Source organism: Scyliorhinus torazame, chromosome 3 (assembly GCF_047496885.1).
Source record: "Scyliorhinus torazame isolate Kashiwa2021f chromosome 3, sScyTor2.1, whole genome shotgun sequence".
Lineage (NCBI taxonomy): Eukaryota > Metazoa > Chordata > Chondrichthyes > Carcharhiniformes > Scyliorhinidae > Scyliorhinus > Scyliorhinus torazame.
The window spans coordinates 93487839-93511988 of NC_092709.1; the positions used below are offsets into that span (position 1 = coordinate 93487839).

General features: G+C 53.9%; 1 protein-coding gene across 9 annotated transcripts in view; it reads right to left on the minus strand.

Annotated features, from left to right (window-relative positions):
- Window positions 1-696: 696 nt before the first annotated feature.
- slc2a9l2 (solute carrier family 2 member 9, like 2) overlaps window positions 697-24150 on the minus strand; it is a 768327-nt gene continuing 744873 nt past the window's right edge. For 7 of the 9 annotated variants that reach the window (XM_072495986.1, XM_072495985.1, XM_072495983.1 and 4 more), the window contains one exon: window positions 697-1313. In XM_072495986.1, the coding sequence (XP_072352087.1) occupies window positions 1047-1313 (267 nt within the window). In that variant the 3' untranslated portion in view covers window positions 697-1046. Of the gene's footprint in view, window positions 1314-18771; window positions 18793-24150 lie in introns of those variants that run through there. The other 2 variants (XM_072495989.1, XM_072495991.1) reach the window with 2 other exon arrangements.

Consider the following 24150-nt stretch of genomic DNA (forward strand, 5'->3'; position numbering starts at 1 on the left):
TCCAAATATCTAGGGTATTGTCTCTTGAATGTCCTACTCAGTGGACCTCAAAGGAACCATTGGAGATTGCTGATGAAAAGTTATTTTGTATTTTGCTCATATTTCACATCGGAGGAGCGGTGTGCTTTTCATTTAAGTAAACTGCAAGGAAAATAGAGCAAGATATGCAGAAAATGCCTGATCTGCTTCTGCTCACTTTTTTTCCTTGCTAGGGTTGAATTTCACTCCACAATGTTCCACTATGGTGAAACAGTGAAGTCGGCAACAGTCGCAAGTAGCGCTGAACCTTCCAGATGTTTGACAGGCACCTTTGTCTTTTATGGGCCCCAGCATAGATTACATACCATCAAATGAAAAAGTAGAATATTTGTCATTGAAGAGATCGCCAGTGGTTGTAAGGTAGAAATACTCAGCAATTGTGACCACAATTAAAAGCATTTTGATAAGTTTTGATTTGAAGCTCCATATAGAGAATTCCTCTGAGGATATAGGTAAAGCAAGAGGTCATTGAACACCTTGAATTCCCCCATTCAGTGAGAGCAAGGCTGATAGGTAGCTTAACTCTATTCATTTGTCTTGGCTATAATATGCTTTCATGGCCAAGCACAGTCCCCAGGAAAATTGCCCAACTTTTCAACAGAAAATGTGAAAAATAGGCAATAGAGTATGGCAATAATAATTCTTCAGAAGCATGTATTTCAATATTTGTGTTGTTTATTTTGGACCAGCTAGATTAACATAGAAGCAGCATGAAAATATGAATTTCAATAAAGTGAAGAATAGTGAATGTATCTATCTCTCACTCACTCAGACTTAAAGTGAAGGAAATGTTTCTCCTTTTGCTATTGCACTGAAATATCAATTGGAATTTCTTTACAAGTGCCGAAATGATGTAACTGCAAATAACAGGCAGGAGGGGTCAGTTCTCATCTGGTACATGTTTTCCACTAAAGCAGGTTAGGTTTTAGTGACTCCAGCTAGAGTGTGAATGGTTCAAACACAAATATGTAATGACAGTTGATTAGTAACAATTGTTGGCTTCTCTCTTATGAAAGAGTCTCACGGTTGCCAGAGATCCAGTTTGTGTTGTTCTCCGCCACATTATCAAAAAGAATCACTGTGAGGCATTGTTCATTGTCTGGTGCTGCAATCTGCTCAGTTTCTTGCTCAGGTATCTTGTTGATTTTGGCAAATGATTGATGTATTTGAGCAAAAGTTTTGTTTTTGGTTTCAGGTAAGACGACGTAGAGATATATTGACCCAAATATACAAATTGCAGCAAACAGTAGGAAACAGAATGATCCCAAGTTACTCTGTGTAAAAACAAAAATCAGAGGTTAATAAGTAAATGGATGAAGATTGTTGCGATTCAAAATTAAATATTGCAAAATAATTTGTTTCAAAATCTGACGCTGATTTGCATTGCATGTAATTAGAATTTTATATACAAATTGATTATTTAAAACCTTTTTTACAGGTGCATAAATGGTTACATTTTTATCATTGAATGGTTACTTTGCACAGATCTAGTTACATATATGTTCACCTTCCAAATCTGCGGTTGGAAATGTCACGCCTTTCAGGCACGCTGTTACAATAACTCTGTTGGGATTTCTAGAATTGAGGTTAGAAACTCAGAGACCGCTCGTGAGGAGTCTTACATCAGAATTTCTATAGTCCTCATCAGGTGCAGAAATGCTCTGTGTGGGTGAAATAGGGAGATGGGATGCAGTACAGAGACTGAGAAAGTCAGGAGTAATAATAATAATCTTTATTAGTGTCACAAGTAGGCCTAAATTAACACTGCAATGAAGTTACTGTGAGAATCCCCTAGTCGCCACATTCTGGCCCCTGTTCGGGTACACAGAGGGAGAATTCAGAATATCCAATTCACCTAACAGAACTTCTTTTGGGACTTGTGGCAGGAAACCGGAGCACCCGAGGGAAACCCACGCAGACACGGGGAGAACGTGCAGACTCCGCACAGACAGTGACCCAAGCCGGGAATCAAACCTGGGACTGTGAAGCAACAGTGCTAACCCGGCGGGATTCTCCATTCCTGAGACTTGAGTGTTGACGCTGGTGCAGGATTTGCAGACTTCCACAACTGCAAAACTGGCGCCGAATCTGGACCGATTTAGTGACTGTTGAGGGCTTGCACCTGCGTCGTGTGGAACACAATCGATTCCAATGAGAAATGGTACTGGATTCGCGATTGACACTGAGGAAACCGCCAAGTTGCAGCCACATATATACACTTCACTCCCCACACACACCATCCCAGCCAACAAGGTGGCAGCGAGGAAAGCGGCACCAAGGTTCACGGACGCCGAGCTTGAGACCCTGTTGGGCGCCATGGAGGTAAGGCAGGCCACCCTGTACCCAGCCCGGGAAAGAGGCTGTCAGCTGGCACCATTCGTCGTGTCTGGGTGCAGGTGACAGAGGCTTTCAGTGCCATGAGCAACACCTTCCAGATTGGCCTGCAGTGCCGAATGAAACTGCATGAATGCCTCAGGCTGGCCAGGGTGAATAGGCAGCACTGTGCCCCTGGCACCAACCCCCATCAGACACACCCATCACCCCACACCCCCGGAGGGCATCCGAACTCCCACCCTGTACCAAACGCAGCACTCATATTGGCTGTCATGGCCGGGTGCCCTGGCCATTGGAGCCACCAGCTCCACAACCCCTGGGCTGCATGCATTGGACTGTCTAACACTGTGCATTTTCTGATTCCTCCCCCCAGGAGAAGACTGGCCACATCCGCCAGGAGCACGAGAAGACTGAAGGGGAGTGCGGGATCTGTGGCCCCTCACCGAGGCAGAGCAGCAGGTCTTGGACGTAGTTGGCGGGATCGAGGGAAGGGCAGTCGCCGGGGTGGAGATCAGTGTTGGGCGAGGAAGTGAGGCCCCGCTGAGTTGCGATTCCCTGTGACACGTTTGTCAGCCCCTTCCAACACCACCCCCACACCACCCTTACCCTCACAACTCCCTTACCCCACCCCCGCATCACCCTTACCCCCACATCATCCTCACCCCCACACCACCCCCGCACCACCCTTACCCCCACACCACCCCCACACTACCCTTACCCCCACACCACCCCGCCTCACCCTTACCCCCACACCACCCCCGCACCACCCTTACCCCCACACCACCCCCACACCACCCTTACCCCCACACCACCCCGCCTCACCCTTACCCCCACATCATCCTCACCCCCACACCACCCCCGCACCACCCTTACCCCCACACCACCCCCACACCACCCTTACCCCCACACCACCCCCACACCACTCTTACCCCCACACCACCCCCACATCACCCTTACCCCCATATAACCCTTACCCCCACATCACCCTCACACCACCCTTACCCCCACACCACCCTTACCCCCACACCACCCTTACCCCCACCCCACCCCACCCCCACATCACCCTTACCCCCACATCATCCTCACCCCCACACCACCCCCGCATCACCCTTACCCCCACATAACCCTTACCCCCACATCATCCTCAACCCCACACCACCCCCGCATCACCCTTACCCCCACATAACCCTTACCCCCACATCACCCACACCCCCACACCACCCCCGCATCACCCTTACCCCCACATAACCCTTACCCCCACATCACCCACACCACCCCCACACCACCCTTACCCACATCACCCTCACCCCCACACCACCCTCAGCCCCGCACCACCCTCACCCCCCACACCACCCTCACCCCACACACCACTCTCACACCACCCTTACCCCCACACCACCCTCCACCCCCACACCTACATCACCCTCTCGCCCCCGGATCCACACAACTCCACCAACCCCACTCCCCTCCCCGGTCCGTGGTGTAATCATGCGCCCTGCCTTGGGTCTTGCAGGAGCTGCTGGTGATGGGGTGGGCCTTTCAGTTGCCCCCCCCGCCTTGACCAAAGCCACAGCCAGAGCCACAGCTTCGGGTGCCGAGCAGCGATGAGAACTATCAACCCGAGACCCAGTCTACCCCAGAGCTCGAGTCCGATTATGACACTGATTTCCTATCCCCTCTAATATCACAGAGATACTCACCTCGGTTCGGTACTTTAGTGAAGAGGCTCCTGGGACACTATCTGGTGCGCATCACACACAGCAGGTGGAGGTAGGAACTTACGAGGGGGTGGACGGTCGGAGGGCGGGCTGACCCGAGGAACTAGCTGCTGTCCAGATGGGTTTCAGGCTTCTGGAATGGACAGTCCCAACGATCATGGAGATGCAGTTGCAGAGTCAGGGACTACATGAGGGGTTGTCGGCGAGCATCCAGCACCTGCAGGGGCAGGTGGAGGAGTCCAACCATGTGCAGGAGCAGAAGGTGGTGCCGGCCATGCTTGCCACCCAGGCCAACACCGCACAGCTGACGTCCACAGTGAAAGCCTTGGGGGGGCGAGGGTTTCGGCCATGGAGCAGCATTTCCAAGGCCTGGGGCAATCTGTGCAGTCGGTGGCCGAGGTCCGGGACAGGGCTGCCCTCTCACAGGCAGCCATATGCCAGAGCAACCTGGATATTGCAGCGGTGCTCCTGAGTGCAGTCCAGTCACAACAGGCCACGGCTGAGAGCATCGGCGGCATTGCCCAGACACTGGCCAACATGGCACAGATGCAGTTGAAGATGGCCCAGTCCTAGAGGGAGAAGGCACAGTCACTGGCTGATGTGGCACAGACCCAAAACGTGTTGGCACAGTCAATGGGTGATATGGCACAGTCCCAGATGGAGGTGGTCCACTCCCTGTGCTCCATAGCCGCGAGCATGCAGACCCACGTCGAGACCAGAGCAGGCCTCCAGGACTGGCAGCGCCAAGTGGCGAGAGAGCCTTAGGGGATGGTTCCGCTCGCACACCAGCCCCATGGAGTAACCCGGGGTCCATCGGGCACTCCGAGGGAGGACGAGGTGATAAGGTCCGTGTCGGCAACTCCTGAAGGGGAGATGCCAGAACACCGCATCTGATGGTCACGCACCAGTTGCATGTTCATCGAGTGGAACCCCTTTAGGTTTGTGAAGAGCAACCTGTCATCTGCAGGTGCCCATAGGGCAACATTCATCCTGTCAATCACTCCTGGACCTGGGGCATCTCGGCGATGGCAGCAAACCCCGCAGACCGGGCATCCTGGTGGGCTCGGTACACATTGAAATGGATGTATTCTGCCGACTGGACATATAGCAGTTTAATTGGTCACTTTTATCAGGGCGTAATCTAATAGAGATGTTTCCAAGTGTCATTTCTGGTGGTTTTTTGTCGGGAGTTTCCCACTGGCTTTGCCAGCGAGTTCCGCACCGCAATCTAACGACACTTAGGGCGTGATTATATGGCTGCGTTTCGCTCGGGTAAGAGCACAACGCAGCTGGTAGATCCTGGGAGAGGCCCCTCGCAGGCTTCCCGGTAGCCTTCACATCTCGCGGGATCTACCCACGCTCAAAAGGGGTATGACCAAATGGCACGCACCTAAGTAAGGGTTAAACCTCCTTAGGTGCCCTTACCCGGGATCCACCAGCCTCGCAGAATCTACCAGTCTCCCCAGGGAGGTTGCAGCTGGGAGCCGTTCAGTAGATCTCTGGGTGGTCAGGGAAAGTGCAGGGTGGCTCCCTGGCCCTCCCCCTGGAATGCAGACACCTTGGCGCTGCTCAGCTGGCAACTTGGCATCCCACCCTGGCATTGCCAAGGTGCCCGGGTGGCACTGCGAAGCCGGTAGGAGCACTGCTCAGGTGCCAGGGTGGAAGTGCAAGGATGACCATGGTGACACTGCCAAGGGTGAGGACCCGAAGGGGGCCATGCTCATGAAAGGAGAGTGGAGGAATGGTATGAAGGGAGGGGGTGGCAGTGCATGGCAGGTAAGTAGGGGCATCTGGGAGGTTGGGTGGACGGGTGGGGAATCTGGAGGAGGGGACTGCAAGAGGGCATGGAGGGCCTGAAGAGGGGGGACCCCCAGGGACCCCACAGCGGTGTGTCCTCACTTGGGGGGTTGTGCCCATGTGTGTGGGAGGTGACATTACCCATGGGTTGGGAGTGTAGGAGACCCACAAGCTCACTTAGAAATCAGGACACCCTTTTAAAATGGCAGCCCGATCTCGGAGTTCAGCTCCCCAGAGCGGAAATCAATTCTGAGGGCGCGATCCAATGGTGACGCTGCGCCAGAAAAGCAGCTCGCCACAACGCAGTGTGGCCGATAAAAGCCGGGAGACGCCGCCCGGGATTGCGAGCTCTAACGCGATGCCTGAGAATTTGCGATGTGCATCCCGCCCATTGTGGGCAGGATCACGTTTTGGCAAATCTGCATATTAGAGTGAGACAGCTAGTCTCACTTTAATGTGTAGATTTCCAAGTTTCCTGAGGCTTTGGGATTCATCCCCCTCGTCTTGGAGACCGAGGGCAAGCGCCGTTTGGTACTGGTCTCTACAAATGGGGACCAGTCCGAACAGTAGTCGTGGGAGTCTCCCAGTGTATCAGAGGTCCATTGCTGCCTGCTCATTGGGCAGGGTGGTGCTCTGGCCCTGCTGGTGCCACCTGGGAACCCTGGTAGTGCCAGCTTGGCACTTTGGCAGTGCCCAGGTGGCTCTGTCAGCTGGTAGAGGCACTGTAAGGGTGTCAGGTTAGCGATGCCAAGCTGGCATTATTTGCACGTGCGAGCAGACCAGGGGTGCTCCAAACTTTGCTCCAAATTAATTGAATCACGCCCTAAGTTTGCGTTAAACCGGTGAAAAATTCCCCAGGGTCCAAAAAAGTGACTTTCGGTGCGATTCTCCAGCCTCATTACGCTCTCACCCGAGTGAAACAAGGCCAGTGAATAACAGGAGAAGCGGACAACGAGAATCGTGCCAGGTGCCAAACTGTTTGCAATGCAACTGGCCCGCTCCAGTAGGCGAAATCGGGTTCCGCCATGCCAACCCCTGGACTGTGTGTTCCCATACCAGGGCCAACCCAGCCTCTGCCTGTCAGCCCCACCGACCACACATAACTACCACTGACCGCGGAGGCCACTGGCCCTGCGGCTGAAGGTTATTGCTGAATCGGAAATTGTGGCTAAGTGAGCACTTTACACGGTCCAAGTGGATCCCATGGATGGGTGTGCCATGTAGTATGTGGGGCTCATTGCCTAGCATCCCAATCACACCTTGATGTATGGGCACTGTGCTTGACCTCTGCGGGAGGCAGTCCCACAGAGGCAGAGCAGCAGCCAACCTTCAATCACCCAGGGGAGGGGTTCCAGCCCTGGGCACATGTCCGCAGTCAGGTGCACGTGGGCAGGGCGTGTCGGCAGGTGGGCATATCTGGGGACGATGGGGCATGGGATTGGTGTTGGCCCGCATCGCAGGACAAAGAGTCAGAAGCGTCATACTGGTTGTGTTTTATTTAAATATTTTTATTCTCCTCCTTTTTCACATTTTCTCCCACATTTACAGGTGGAACTCGGGGAATCTGGTGGCCACTGTGGCCAGTCCATAGGGTGGGTCCGGGTTGCCACCCTGCGCCCCCTCCTCCCAGTCGGGGACCACAGCGTCTGGGTTCACCGCAGGATGGAGGGACAGCTGGTTCGAGCCCCGGCTGACCCTACATTGTCTGGCTCTGCCAGCCCTGGCGGCTCACCAGTTTCTGCACCATGGTGTCGATGCCCTCGGCGATGATCCTCAGTAACCGGGCCATGCCCTGCAGTGACTCAGCAATACCCAACTGCGACTGGGACAAGCTCCACAGTGCCATAGCCATTCCCATCTGAGAGCGGGGCATGTCCTGCAGAACCTCATCAAGGTCAGCCTGGTACTGGGTAATATCCCCCATTGAGTCGGACAGTCTGCTGAGGCCCTCAGCCATGGCCGTCACTGACTGCGCCACACCTTGGACACTCATGCTGCCGATGTCATGCACCAGGCTCTCCACTGCGGTCGCCACCCTAGCAGTGTTGGCCACGGTGCCACACATTGCCAGGGACATCTCCTGAGCCTGTACCCTCTCCTCCAATCGGCTATAGACCTGCTGGAGTGTTACTGACATCTCCCTCTGTAGGCCACTCCCTCACGTCTCCATCAGCTCCGGGTAAACCGGTTCTGGAGGCTCAGCATCTGACTGGGACCCAGCTGGGTCCTGGGATGTGTGGTGAGGTGCATCAATGTAAATGCATGTAGGCTAGCTAGACACTAGAGGGAGCACAAGAAACATCACACACACACACTCAACCAATAGATCAGTTAGATAGGACATGACTAATGGACATCCACGATACACAAGGAGGTGACACGACCACAGGGGGGCATTACACCAACCCATATATAAAGGACACCACACACATGATCTGCCTCTTTCCAGTGGAGAAAGTCAGTGAGTACAGACACAGGGTTGATTCAATATTACACCCACCACGTGGATTGCAGCAACTGGTTAGTCAGTCTGGGTAGCTATAGTAGGATTAGCAGTAGTGTCGAACCCGAGTACTAGAAGTGTAAATAGTTTAATAAACATGTTGAAGTTATCTCCACGTCTGAACCTTCTTTTGTCAAGTGCACCACAAGGAAGCTGCTTATGTTACACCGAGAACATAACAAATCAGGATGCAGTAGCTCTCTGACTGCTGTCTCGCCTGGGCATTCCTGCCTCCACCTGATGTGCATCAGCAACTCTGTGGTGCTCAGCAGATTGTGTCGCAGAAACCTGGCCCCTAACGTTTCCCACCGAGTGCGTGTATCTGTGCTGAGGGAGGGTGGGGATGACAGCTGTGACGCATTGACTGTGGCATCCTCGGAGTTCTCCTCTGAGGTGGTCTCATGCGACGCAGGGAGGGGGCCACCCCGGATGGGCCGGTGGGAGAATGAACCAGGGGTGTAGGTCAGTGTGTATGGCAATAAGAACTCACTTGTGGCAATCCTTCCGGGTGGGGCCCAGTGGATCTTCACCTCTGTGGCGTGCACCAACTTCCACATTGGTGATCGCTCTGTCTTCGGCCACCCCTGTCACCTCCAGGGCCTGTTCCTCGAAGGTCGCAAGGCTTCTTAAGTAGGGCATCCCTCCGCTAATCTGTGCCCTCTCCCGGTGAGTGTGGGAGAGCTTCTCCTGCGAGACACAGAGGAGGCACAGGTGGTTCACAGTGGTTGGGGGAGGGGAGGTTGTGAAGGGAGGGTAAGGGTGATGGAAGGGTCGGGTGAAGGGAGGGGGGTGAGAAGGGTAGGTCGGGTGGGGCGGTCACGTTGGGAGGTTGCAAAAGGTTCCGGGGGTGGGGGTGGGGGGGGTCGAGCGCCGGGAAAATCGCGGCGGTTCCCGCTCGCTTCTACACTTGGAAATATTTCTGGAGGGGCGGCATGTGGCACAGTGGTTAGCACTGGGACTGCGGTGCTGAGGACCCGGGTTCGAATCCCAGTCCTGGGTCACAGTCGGTGTGGAGTTTGCACATTCTCCCAGTGTCTGCGTGGGATTCTCTCCCATAACCCAAAGATGTGCAGGGTAGGTGGATTTTTTTTCCTCCTTTTTCACATTTCTCTCACATTTACACCCAACAATAAACAATAATCAGTAACGAATGCAATGTCAATCCCCACATCAATAACAACGATCCCATCCTCCACCAAATCCCAAACATTAGTCCACATGTTAACATAAACAAATGACAAAAAGGAATCAGGGGCGAGATTCTCCGACCCCCCACCGGGTCAGAGAATCACCGTGGGCCGTTGTGAATTCCGCCCCCGCCGCCCGCCGAATTCTCCGAAGGGAGAAAAGTCGGCGGGGCGTCAATCGCGCCGCACGCCTCGGAGAATAGCATGGGTGGGCGCGAGGCAATGGATTTCGGGGCTGCCGATATTCTCCCATCCGGATGGGCCGAAGTCCCATGGGTCACGTCGGCGTAAATCAAACCACCTTTCAATCGGCGTCAACCAGTGCTCAAGGTTTACGCCGACCAGCGTGGAGGTGGGTGACGGCCTGGGGGGGTTGGCCGCTGGAGAGGCGATGGCGTGGCCGCAGTCTGAATGTGTGGGGGAGAGGTGTGTGTAGGGTTGTGTGTGTGTGTGTGCAGCGGGGGGGGTGTGGTTAGAGTGGGCTGGGCTCGGGGGGAGTGCCGGGAGGGGGGGGTGAGTGCTGGGGACGGGAGGATGACTGCCGGGGAGGGGGCTGGGGGACGGGGTCCATGCCGGGGGACGGGGGGGGGGGCGGGCCGGGAAGGGGGACGGGGTCCGTGCCGGGGAGGGGGACAGGGGGACGGGGTCTGTGCCGGGGAGGGGGACGGGGACGGGGCGGGGGCAGTCCGTGCCGGGGAGGGGGGTTGCGAGGGCAAGTGAGTTGGTCCACCTGGCCAGGTGCCAGCCTCCAACAGTCGGACCCATGCGGTCCATGCCACCTGGCTGGGGGAAGGAGGGGGTATGGGCAATGATGACATGTCGTCCCCCGCCCACCCCCGCACAGGCCGTCATGTTTTCCGGTCAGCCAGCGATGTTGGCTGCCGTGGCGGCAGCTGCTAATGTCCATATTGCCCTGGATGAGGAGGAGGAGGAGGAGCGTGCCAGAGAGGCGGCGCAGCCTGCCGCAGAGGGGCAGGCGGCAGCCGACCAGGCTGGAGGGACACCTGACCGACAGGACGAGGAGGGGGAGGAGGACGTCGCGGCCCCACGGCAACGGAGGCACCCGAGGACGCCCCGTGTGTACCGGCCCCGGCTGTCATACCAGGACCTCACGGACCGGGAATGCAGGAGGAGTCTCCGGATGAGCCGGGAAACTGTGGCACACGTCTGCCACCTGCTGGCGCACCTGTCATCGCGTGGCACTGCGGGGGATACCCTCTCCCCGTGTCCGTCAAGGTTACGGTGGCCCTGAACCTTTATGCAACAGGGTCATTCCAGGCACCGAGTGGGGATCTGTCCGGCATATCGCAGACATCGGTGCACCGGTGCATCCGGGCAGTGACAGACGCCCTATATGCCATGGCGCACCGCTTCCCTGTGGACCGGGCCAGCCAAGATGCCCGGGCCGTGGGCTTCTCTGCCGTGGCCGGGTTCCCCATGGTCCAGGGTGCGATTGATGGGATGCACGTCGCCGTGCGGCCACCTGCAGATAACAGGGCCGTGTTCACCAATAGGAAGGGGGCCTATTCGATGAACATACAGGTGGTCTGCGACCACCGCATGATGATCCTGCACGTCTGCGCCCGGTACCTGGGCAGTGTACACGACTCATACGTGTTGTCACGGTCATCCATCCCCGGCATGTACGAGGGACGCCATCCCCGGCTGAGGGGCTGGTTGCTGGGCGACAGGGGCTACCCATTGCGATCGTGGCTGATGACGCCTATACGGAGGCCACGCAATGAGACGGAGAACCGCTACAATGATGCCCATGTAGCGACAAGGGGAGTAATAGAGAGGTGCTTTGGCGTGCTGAAGATGCGTTTCAGGTGCCTGGACCTCTCTGGGGGCGCCCTCCAGTATCGGTCAGATAGGGTCGGCTGCATCATTGTGGTGTGCTGCGTCCTGCACAACATAGCCCAACAGAGGGGCGATGTGCCGCAGGCAGAGGAGGGCGGAGTGGAGGAGCAGCAGGAAGAGGCGCAGTCCTCCCCAGATGAGGGGGATGGGGGCAAAATCAGGGCAGACGGGCTAGACACGGGCGGGTGGCTGTCCACCGTTACCGGCTGGGCCAGCAGGCACGGGACAGGCTGATAGACGCCCGCTTCACTGACTAGATGGACGTGGGAATCGGGTAGTATGGCCACAGACCGCACACCATGGCAACACCCGACCACCCACACCCCCCCACCCATCCACTCACCCAGCACCCTCACCCCCCTCCCCAACCCCACCCACCCCACCCGCATGCACACCACCCCCCCATTGCCGATCCACCTGCGGCACAACGGCCGGGCTCACACAGTTGCCGGTGGACGCGTGTCTATTGCAGGCCATGGAGGATGATGACAACCCGCCCTGCGATGAGCTCCTGGTTCCACATCGTTGGACTATGTCTGACCCATGGCCACAGTACCACCATCCACCCGGACCATCCCTGCATGCGGCTGTGACACTGCAGCGCACGGTCCCATCCTCTGCACGGGGGGATGTTGATGGCGGCCCAGGGGGAAGGGGGCAGACTCACCTGGGGCTGAGGTAAGACCACCCCTCACACTTGCGCTCAACGTACATGACACCCCCGCACGCTTTGGACAGAGCACAAAGGCAGCTTCTGTAGGTGCAACATTGACTTTAATAACAAAAGGAGTTCATGCAAGTGCCCTAGCCCCTAAAACTCATCTGTGCCCTGCACCCGTGCCAACTTACTCAGTGTCAAATTGTTTGGCCTTATGGACCCTATGACTACGTCTAGGTGGTTCCCCAGACGGTACAGCAGAACTGGAGGTGGACTCCTGTGATTCCTGCCCTCTGACACGGGATCCCTTTGGCGGCCGTTTCCTGGGGCGTCCTGGCCTAGATGGGCCAGGCTGCGGCCCGGGCGACTGGGATGGCGAGCTGCCAGCCTGTCCTGCCCGTTGCCCACCCGATGCACCTGGGACGGAAGGGGGGGGGAGTCCGAGGCGTTGAGGTGTTCTGGGACCTCCCCTACAATGGGACCCGGAACAGGGCCCAGCACCTCCTCCTCCCTCGGGGTGCCCGATGGCCCCCAGGCCTCTACATGGGTGGGGGATGCGAACGGACTGGCCATCCGACGCCCCCCCGACATCTGGCGCTGCCAGTCCTGGAGGCCCGTGCTGGTATCGACAAGGGTCTGCAGGTTTGCAGCCATGGAGCTCAGGGAGTTGGCCATCCCTGTCTGTGTCTGGGCGACGCCAGCTAGCACATGGGCAATGGCGCCGATGCTCTCAGCGATGGCCTGCTGAGACTGGGCCATGGCGTTGAGCGCCTCTGCCATCTGCCGCTGGCGCTGGCTCATGGCCTCCTGTGAGAGGGCAGCCATGTCCTGGGCCACAGGCGCCGCCTGCACAGAAAGCCCCAGGCCTCGCAAACCGTTCCCCATGTCTGACATCATCGCTTCCATTGCCTCTACCGCGGACGCCACCTGTGCGGTGTCGGCCTGGGTGGCACGCATGACCGGCACCACTGCCAGCTCCTGGACACGGGTGGACTCCTCCACCTGCGACTGCAGCCGCCGCAAGCTGGCCGTCACCCTCTTCGCTCGTCTCAGGTTCGGTGGTTGCATCGGACCTATGGGTGGGTGTGGTAACTCCAGGAACCCGGGATCCATCTGGGCGGCAGATGTTCGCATGCGCCGGGCTGCCCTCCGACCACCCAGCCCCTCTGCTGCTCCTACCTCCACCTGCTGTATCGGGACGGCTGTGTTGTGCGCACCAGTGAGTGTACCAGACGCCTCATCACTAAAGTGCCCAACCGAGGTGAGTGTTTCTGCGATGGTGGAGGGTGTTGGTGACAGCAGTGGCGTTGTGACGTGCGCATCGTCCGACTCTGAGTCCATGGTACTTTGGGGTGGTGGTTCGTCTCCGCCCATCCAATCTGTGTCACTGTCCGGTATTTCAGTTTCCTGGGTAGTGGTGTCCTGGGTAGTGGTGTCCTGGGTAGTGGTGTCCTGGGTAGATGTGTCCTGGGTAGATGTGTCCTGGGTAGGGGTGTCCTGGGTAGGGGTGTCCTGGGTAGGGGTGTCCTGGGTAGGGGTGTCCTGGGTTGAGGTTTCGTGGCTCGGCTGTGACGGGGGCCTGTGGCTGCCCCTCTCGTCGCTGGGTGGCACACACCTGTGTCGTCGCACCCGCACGAGACGGGGGCGTCGTGTCCCTGTTGCTCCAGGTCTCTCCATCTCCCGTGGTCTCCGAGGGGCATCGTGCGGGCGTCGCATGCCAGAGGGGTCCGGGTCTCTCCATCTCCAGTGGTCTCTGAGAGGCAACGTGCGGGCGTCGCATGCCAGAGGGTCCGGGTCTCTCCGTCCCCCGTGGTCTCCGAGGGGCATCCTGCGGGCGGTCTGCATCTGCAGGGATGGGTGCCTCGACGTTTGCTCCTGCGATACACAATGAAGCATGCATGGTTAGACACGCAGGCAGTGATCAGGTGATATGGGGGAGGGGGGATATGGGGGATATGGGGAGGGGGGATATGGGGGATATGGGGGAGGGGGGATATGGGGGAGGGGGGATATGGGGGAGGGGGGATATGGGGGAGGGGGGATATGGGGACGGGCTGTCGGTGGCTCACTTGCTGGTGGGCCCCCGACCTCTGCATCAGCAACCTCCCGGTCCTCAGGTCCGCCAGCCAGTTCCAGGGCCCTTCGCTCATGTTCGGTCAGTGGCCTCTCATCAGGGGGGCCTCCTCCAGTCCTCACATGCTCCCTGATGTTGTGTGCGTGTTTCTCCTGTGGGGGGGTGGTGGCAGGGGTAAAAGGCAACAGTGTTAGACAGGTATATGAATGCACGCCATCGGTTGCGCGTGTATTGCAGAGGTTAAGGTTAGGGCTGGATTCACTTGGGGAAATGGGGGAAGGCGGATGTGGGGGAGGGGGGATATGGGGGAGGGGGGATATGGGGGATATGGAGGAGGGGGGCTAGGGGGAGGGGGATAGGGGGAGGGGGGATATGGGGAGGGGGGATATGGGGAGGGGGGATATGGGGAGGGGGAATATGGGGAGGGGTATATGGGGAGGGGTATATGGGGAGGGGGGATATGGGGATATGGGGGAGGGGGGATATGGGGGATATGGGGGAGGGCGATATGGGATATGGGGGATATGGATATCGGGCAGGGGGGAGGCTCCCCCTGGCTGCTCTGACGAGGTTGTTCACCTTCTTGTGGCACTGGGTGCCTGTCCGTGGTGTCAGGGCCACAGCGCTGACGGCCTCTGCCACCTCCCTCCACAGACGCCGGCTGTGGCGTGGGGCGACTCTGCGGCCGTGTCCGGGATACAGGGCCTCCCTCCTCTGCTCCACCGCGTCCAGGAGCGCCTCAATGTCAGGAGACTGGAACCTCGGGGCTGAGCGGCGGGCGGCCATCTGGACGGGTCTTCTGGTCGGGTGGGGGGGAGCAGCGCGTCTTATGAGCCGTCACGCCGCACGGCGTGAACCACGTGAGCCAGCGCGGATAGCGTCACGTCGCTGCTAGCCCATTCCGGGCCGGAGACTTTGCGACATTTGGGGCGGCGTGATGCAGGTGGGATTTGCGCCGCTTTTGGCGCCGGTCGGCGGACATCGCGCCGATAACGGAGAATTCCGCCCCAGGAATCACCCAAAGTCACCATTAACACATAGAGACCCCTCCCCCCAACTTTCCCAGCCCCCCGCCCTAATGTTCAATGTGATCCAATTCTCGAAAGTGCACAATGAATAACGCCCATGAATTGTAGAACCCCTCCATCCTTCCCCTTTGTTCAAATTTGACCTTCTCAAGAGTCAAGAATTCCAGCAGGTCCCCCCGCCATGCCAGGGCACAGGGTGGAGAGGCTGCTCTCTACCCTAACAGGATCCGCCTTTGGGCAATCAACGAGATGAAGGCTACAACATCTGCTTCCGCGCTCGTTTCCAACCCTGGCTGGTCCGACACCCCGAATATGACCTCCCGAGACCGGGTCCAGTTTCACGTGCACCATTTTAGAGATTACCCTAAAAACCTCCTTCTAGTAATCCTCCAGTTTTGGACAGGACCAAAACATATGAACCTGGTTTGCGCCCCCCGCCCCCCCCACCCCAACCCTCCCCTAACGTTCGCACACATCTTCTACCCCCTCAAAGAGCCGGCTCATTCACTGCCCTGTAAGGTGTGCTCTATATACTACCTTCAGCTGTATCAGCCCCAACCACGTACACGAGGTGGAGGCGTTCACCCTCTGGAGCACCTCACACCAGAACCCCTCCTCCATATCCTCTCCCAACTCTTCCTCCCACTTTGCCTTATCCCCTTCCAGCGACGCCTTCTCCTCTTCCAAATTAGCCCCGTAAACCGCTGACACTACCCCCTCCTCCAGTCCCCCTGTCGTCAGCACCTCCTCCAGCAATGTGGAGGCCGGCTCCACCGGGAAGCTCTGTATCTCCTTTCTGGCAAAGTCTCGAACCTGCATGTATCTAAATATTTCCCCCGGTCCTGCCCATACTTCGCTCCCAGCTCCTTCAATCCTGCAAACCGACCCCCAAGAAACAAATCTTTTAGTGTCCTAACTCCTTTCTCTTCCCATCTCTGAAAATTTCCATCTCACTTCCTTGGCTCAAATCTATGGTTCCCCGAATCGGCATTTCCCTTGACCCTGCCCCCAACCCGAAGTGCTGGCGAAACTGCTTCCAAATTCTTAACAAAGCTATTACTACTGGACGCAGGTTAGATGGATTGGCCTTCCTAAATTGCCCCTTAATTGGAAAAAAGTAATAATAATTGGGTACTCTAAATTTATAAAAGAAACAAAAAAATATCTTTCCAGAGAATCGCGATCTATGTGTCGTTTGATAGTGGTGGGGAACTCACCAGCAGAAACTCCCTGAAAAACATGCCACAAATGAACTTCTAAATGTTTCCATTATATTCCGGCCTTAGTCACTTTTTTGGGCGATGAGGAGTTTTTCACCGGTTTAGCCCCCGCTTAGCCATTTTGAAAGGGTGCTCCGATCTCAAAGTGAGCTTGTGGGTCCACCCCTACCCATGGGCAATGTCACCCCCCATTACCCCACATCCCATCAAGTAATGTTGCCCCGCTATGGGGTCCCCCTTCCAGGGCCCCCAACCTCCCTGAGGCCCCTCCTTACTTGCCCTGCATCTCCCTCACCCTTCATGCGCCCTTCCACCCTCATTGAATTGGCATGGCCCCCTCGGGTACTTGCCCTTGGCAGTGCCACCCTGGCAGCTGGGCACCCTTGCATTACCACCCTGGCAGTGCTCCTGCCAGCTGGGCAGTGCCACTTGGGCATCTTGGCAGTGCTAAGGTGCTAGCCAGGCAGTGCCAAGGTGCCCACAGTCCAGACGGAGGGCCAGGGAGCCACCCTGCACTATCCCTGGGAGACCCCCCTGGGTGCCGTTCCACCTGGTCCACATTTGTGTGGACCAATACCGAATGGCGCCTGGCTGGGGACTTCCTGGGGAGGCCGTGAAGCCGGTAGATCGCATGTAGTAGGCCTTAGTAGGTTTAAGGCCTACTTATGCAAGTGTGCCTAGGTCCTGCCCATTGTGGGCGGGTTTCTGATCCCCATGCTTTGCGGGGCTTGGGTAGATTCCACAAGGCGTGGTGGCTGCCGGGAAGCCTGCAGGCTTCACCCGGTATCTACCAGCCTCATCGCGCTTCTGTTCGAGCACGACAAAATCGTTAAATCTTGCCCTGTTTGTGGGGCCTTGCTGATTGCTGCTGCGTTGCCCGACATTACAGCACTGACTATACATCAAATAAATTATGTCACTGATTCTGAAGTGTTTTTGGACATCCTGAGATTGTCAAATGTGTTATATAAATTAGAGTTTTGCTTCTCTTCCTTATTGCAGCCCAAGCTTTGAAGTAAAACATGCTGTTTAAAAATCACAAAGGCAGCAGTTGGAGGTATATATGAATTGTTTCTCAGTGGAGGAGAAGGAGGAAACTTGGTATTTCCCTAGCCCTAGTAGGCTGTGCATGGTTTACTGCCATGCTGGCGTAGACAAGGTGGGAAAACATGCCCATTTTGTAGGGGTCAGATCCCCACCTGGCACAGATTGGGCAGTGTTTGCTCTGCTCACAAACTCCAGACCTACTGCAGCCTCACCACAAATTTTTAACTGAACAGAAATGTGATTATGACCAGGTAAACGGTTTTATTTTTGGGAGAAAAATATTGACCTAGATACTGGGATTCTCTTCAAAATCTATCTACTGCCCCGACGTCTGACAGACCTGAGATGGTACCAACAATTACTCATTCTGTAATGGGAAGCAGGGGCTCACTTAATATCGTCTAACACCAGTAGCATTTCTGATGTAAAAAATTGCAGAACTGATTGCTTTTTCAGTAATGTATTCTGTCAGTGGCCATCAGCAGCATGGAAGGTACGGCAGGTGGCAGGGAAGCAGGTTTGCTCATTGAGACCCTCTTATTGCCCACGGTAGGAAATATCCAGGACAACTGCCGTATTACTTTTGTTCCAGTGTTTCTAAACATTGAAAAATTATTTTTATTGTAGTATATTTTTCATTTAATTAGTGGTATATAAAAGGTGCGAAAAACAGCCCAGAAAATAAAACATTTACACTTTGAACCATTCTCGTTGCTAGCCTGTTTTTAGCACATGATAATTGCATATTTGATCAAAGAGAAAACACTCTAGTGATACTATGGGACCCATGGTCGAACATGATTAATTGCTGAACGTAATAAGACTTGTGTGGGTCAAGCTGTCAGGAATGAAAGGAGTCATTCACCTGAATATTCAGTTCGACCCGTCTGGTAGAGGCATCATAATCAACTCATTCTAATTTATTTACTCTCTTGAGAGGGAAGAACAATTGCTGGTAAAACTTTCCAGCAAATAAATCATCGTGAATGTCTCCCTAATCCCCTAAAGTAATTTGGCAAAACTTCACGTTATCCTGAAGTCTAGGTATGCAGCCTAAATTATTCAGCCCAAACTAGTTCTATTCCAAGGGTGACCTTTTCTTGGTCCAGATGGAACAGAATCACTGTCTTCATTTTATACTTTTAATCTCCCAGTCCTGCTTTTACCGAGACATTCATCGAGTTCTTTTGAAAAGAAAATGGCAGTCAACACATCTTTTAATAGATACTTTTGGAAATAAAATCCACATTCCTGGAAGGAGAAGACAAGTCTTCCTAATCAGTGGTGTTGCTCCGATTTGATGACTATGTATTTATGTCCTTCACTTCTGAAATCAAAATAACAGGGATTTGTATAGTGGCTTTGATGTAATGGCCCAAATTTTGCAGTAGCAATGATGACAAAACTTTTGAGTATTCACCTTCCTTAAATCGGCTAAAACTGGCAGGAACAGTAGTTAAACACATTTTAAAATGTGGAAATCCAGAACTTGCTGTCAGTGATTCTACAATCCCCGATAGGGTTCATATAACATAACAGTGCAGTACAGGCCCTTCGGCCCTCAATGTTGTGCCGACCTGTGAAACCACTCGAAAGCCCATCCACACTATTCCCTTATCATCCATATGTCTATCCAATGACTATTTGAATGCCCTTAGTGTTGGCGAGTCCACTACTGTTGCAGGCAGGGCATTCCACGCCCTTACTACTCTCTGAGTAAAGAACCTACCTCTGACATCTGTCCTATATCTATCTCCCCTCAATTTAAAGCTATGTCCCCTCGTGCTAGACATCACCATCCGAGGAAAATGGCTCTCACTGCCCACCCTATCCAATCCTCTGATCATCTTGTATGCCTCAATTAAGTCACCTCTTAACCTTCTTCTCTCTAACAAAAACAGCCTCAAGTCCCTCAGCCTTTCCTCATAAGGTCTTCCCTCCATACCAGGCAACATTCTGGTAAATCTCCTCTGCACCCTTTCCAATGCTTCCACATCCTTCCTATAATGCGGCGACCAGAATTGCACGCAATACTCCAAATGTGGCCGCACCAGAGTTTTGGACAGCTGCAACATGACCTCATGGCTCCGAAACTCAATCCCTCTACCAATAAAAGCTAACACACGGTACACCTTCTTAAAAACCCTCTCAACCTGGGTGGCAACTTTCAGGGATCTATGTACATGGACACTGAGATCTCTCTGCTCATCCACACAGCCAAGAATCTTATCATTAGCCCAGTACTCTGTCTTCCTGTTATTCCTTCCAAAATGAATCACCTCACACTTTTCTGCATTAAACTCCATTTCCACCTCTCAGCCCAGCGCTGCAGCTTATCTATGTCCCTCTGTAACTTGTAACATCCTTCCGCACTGTCCACAACTCCACTGACTTTAGTGTCATCTGCAAATTTACTCACCCATCCTTCTACGCCCTCCTCCAGGTCATTTATAAAAATGACAAACAGCAGTGTCCCCAAAACAGATCTTTGTGGTTCACCACTAGTAACTGGACTCCAGTCTGAACATTTCCCATCAACAACCACCCTTTGTCTTCTTCCAGCTCGCCAATTTCTGATCCCAAACTGCTAAATCGCCCTGAATCCCATGCCTCCGTATTTTCTGCAGTAGCCTGCCGTGGGGAACCTTATCAAACGCTTTACTGAAATCCATATACACCACATCAACTGCTTTACCCTCATCCACCTGTTTGGTCACCTTCTCAAAGAACTCAATAAGGTTTGTGAGGCACGACCTACTCTTCACAAAACTATGTTGACTATCTCTAATCAAATTATTCCTTTCCAGATGATTATACATCCTATCTCTTATAAAGCTTTCCAAGATTTTGCCCACAACAGAAGTAAGGCTCACTGGTCTATAGTTACCGGGGTTGTCTCTACTCCCCTTCTTGAACAAGGGGACAACATTTGCTATCCTCCAATCTTCTGGCACTATTCCTGTAGACAAAGATGACTTAAAGATCAAAGCCAAAGGCTCAGCAATCTCCTCCCTAGCTTCCCAGAGAATCCTAGGATAAATCCCCATCCGGACCAGGGGACTTATCTATTTTCACACTTTCCAGAATTGCTAACACCTCCTCCTTATGAACCTCAATCCCTTCTAGTCTAGTAGCCTGAATCCCAGTATTCTCCTCGACAACATTGTCTTTTTTCCTGTGTGAATACTGATGAAAAATATTCATTTAGCACCTCTCCTATCTCCTCGGACTCCAAGCACAACTTACCACGACTGTCCTTGACTGGCCCTACTCTTACCCTAGTCATTCTTTTATTCCTGACATATCTATAGAAAGCCTTGATCCTACCTGCCAAAGATTTCTCATGTCATCTCCTGACTCTTCTTAGCTCTCTCTTTAGGTCCTTCCTAGCTAACTTGTAACTCTCGAGCACCCTAAGTGAACCTTCATGTCTCATCATTACAAAAGCCTCCTTCTTCCTCTTGATAAGTGTTTCGACTGCTTTAGTAAACCACGGTTCCCTTGCTCGACCACTTCCTCCCTGCCTGACAGGTACATACTTATCAAGGACATGCAGTAGCTGTTCCTTGAACAAGCTCCACATTTCTATTGTGCCCATCCCCTGCAGTTTTCCTCTCCATCCGATGCATCCTAAGTCTTGCCTCATCGCATCATAATTGTCTTTCCCCCAGATATAACTCTTGCCCTGCGGTATATACCTATCCCTTTCCATCACTAAAGTAAACGTAATTGAATTGTGGTCACTATCACCAAAGTGCTCACCTACCTCCAAATCTAACACCTGTCCTGGTTTATTACCCAGTACCAAATCCAATATGGCCTCGCCTCTCGTTGGCCTATCTACATACTGTGTCAGGAAACCCTCCTGCACACATTGGACAAAAATGGACCCATCTAAAATACTCGAACTATAGCGTTTCCAGTCAATATTTGGAAAGTTAAAGTCCCCCATAACAACTACCCTGTTGCTTTCGCTCCTATCCAGAATCATCTTTGCAATCCTTTCCTCTACATCTCTGGAACTTTTTGGAGGCCTATAGAAAACCCCTAACAGGGTGACCTCTCCTTTCTGTTTCTAACCTCAGCCCATACTACCTCAGTAGATGGGTCCTTATCAAATGTCCTTTCTGCCACCGTAATACTGTCCTTGTCTAACAATGAGACCCCTCCCCCTCTTTTACCACCTTCTCTGAGCTTACTGAAATATCTAAACCCCGGCACCTGCAACAACCATTCCTGTCCCTGCTCTATCCATGTCTCCGAAATGGCCACAACATCAAAGTCCCAGGTACCAACCCATGCCGCAAGTTCACCCACCTTATTCCGGATACTCCTGGCATTGAAGAAGACACACTTTAAACCACCTTCCTGCCTGTCGGTACACTCCTGCAACTTTGAAACCCTACTCCTGACCTCACTACTCTCAACCTCCTGTATACTGGGAGCTACAATTCAGGTTCCCAAGCCCCTGCTGAACTAGTTTAAACCCTCCCGAAGAGCATTAGCAAATCCCCCCCCCCCCCCCCCCCCCCCCCAGGATATTGGTACCCCTCTGGTCCAGGTGTAGACCATAAATTCACTATTGTAGCTCTTCCCCAGACTGTAATCAATTAGAACTAATGAGAATTTTCCCCTTTAGGCTATCAATCTCATTGTAAAAACCTTTTTGAATGAGCTGCAACTGTTTTTTTAAACCATACCACATGCATAATTACGGCTGGTAAACCTCTGACACTGAAAAACAAATTTTACGTGTGTGAAATGTCGTACAATGATCGAAAATTTTGCAGTAATGAAGGAAGCCATTCGGCCCATTGTGTCTGCACTAGCCCTCCAAATGAGCAGTTCACTAAGTGCCATTTCCCTCCCTTCTCCTCAAAAGCCTGCACATTATTCCCTTTCAGATAACAGGCAAATTCCTTCCTTATTGCCTCAATTGAACCTGCCTCCACCTTACTGCCAGCTAGTGCACACCAGGCTTTAACTACTCACTGCGAGAAAACGTTTTCCTTTTGGTTCCTTTTCCAATTAATTTAAATCTGTGCCCTTTTGTTCTCAACCTTTCATGAGTGGAAACGGATTCTTCCCATCAAATTTTTCCTCATGATTTTGAATACCTCTATCATATCTCTTCACAATCTTCTCATCTCCAAGGAAAAAGGTCCCAAACTGGCCATCTATTTTCATATATGAAATTCCTCATCCCTGGAATCAATCTCATCAATCTTCCCTGCACTCTCTCCAATGCCTTCACATCCTTCCTAAAGTGCGGCACCCAGAACTGGATGCAATACTCCGGCTGAGGCCGAGCTACAGGCCTTAGATAAACTTAATATAATCTTGCTCTTGTACGCTATGTCATGATATTTAGATCAGCATATCATGGTGGAATCAAACACACACTAATGGAAATGCAGTAGGACCAACCAACACACACACACATCGCAGCCAATCACCAGTGAGAGCACACACACTATAAAGACAGGGGACACTACAGTGCCCGCCCATTCCAGCAGCAGCCAGCTCAGAGCACCGAGCTCAGAGCCTGCCACTCAGACATTCACCATGTGCTGAGTGCCTCACCCAGATAGAAATAGGACAGGGTCCACAGAGTAGCTGGTAATGCACGTACCTAAGTTAGCAGTGTGTTGTTACAGTTAACCAGTAAATAAAATTGAGTTACACCATCTCCAGCCATGTTGGATCGTTTGTACATCAGAACACCCAACACGACATGATACCAGAAGTGGACGCAAGCCAGCGCCTGTGAGACCTACCTGCAACGTATCAGCAATCCGCCGTCCTGCACCATGGAGAACATCAACCCGCCGCCGCCGCTCCGAATCGCTGGCAACCTCGGGGTCAATTGGAAACTGTTCAAGCAGCGCTTCCAACTCTTCCTCGAGGCCACAGACAGGGAGAATGCGTCGGACACCAGGAAGATTGCCCTTCTTCTTTCCACGACAGGGCAACACGCCATCCACATCTTTAACTCCCTTACATTTACGGACGGCGAGGACAAAACCAAATACAAGACGGTGCTCCTGAATTTCGACGAACACTTCAGCTTTGAAGTAAATGAGAGCTTCGAGAGGTACCTGTTCCACCAGCACCTGCAAGGTAAGGACGAACCTTTCCAGTCTTACTTAACACACCTCCGCATCCTCACGCAGTCCTGCGTCTATGGGACCACCTCTGACTCCATGATACGCGACCAAATAGTTTTCGGAGTCATGTTGGACACCCTGCGCCAGCAGCTCCTTCGGGTCAAGCAACTCACCCTGGTGACTGCCGTCGAGACCTGCGTCCTGCATGAGAATGCCACCCGCCGGTACTCGCACTTCCAGGCGGCCGAGACGACGTGACACGGGCCCCACGAGGTGGAGCGGGTCCAGACGATCGAGTACCTCCCGGGCCGCGGCCTGGAGGAGGCCGGCCATTTTGCGTGCTTTCCGGGGCCACCCGCGCTTGTATGTGCCAAAAGAGGGGACGCTGACGCAGAGGAACGCGATGCGCAGGCATGCAAGACCGCACCGCGCATGCGCGGTGGCGCAACGAGCGCACTGACGTCACGACGTGCGGCAACTGTGGCTCCGCCCATTTAAAGCAGCAATATCCAGCCAAAGCGCGGCAGTGCCTACGCTGTGCCAGGTTGGGCCATTATGCTGCCTGCTGTCGAGCAGCT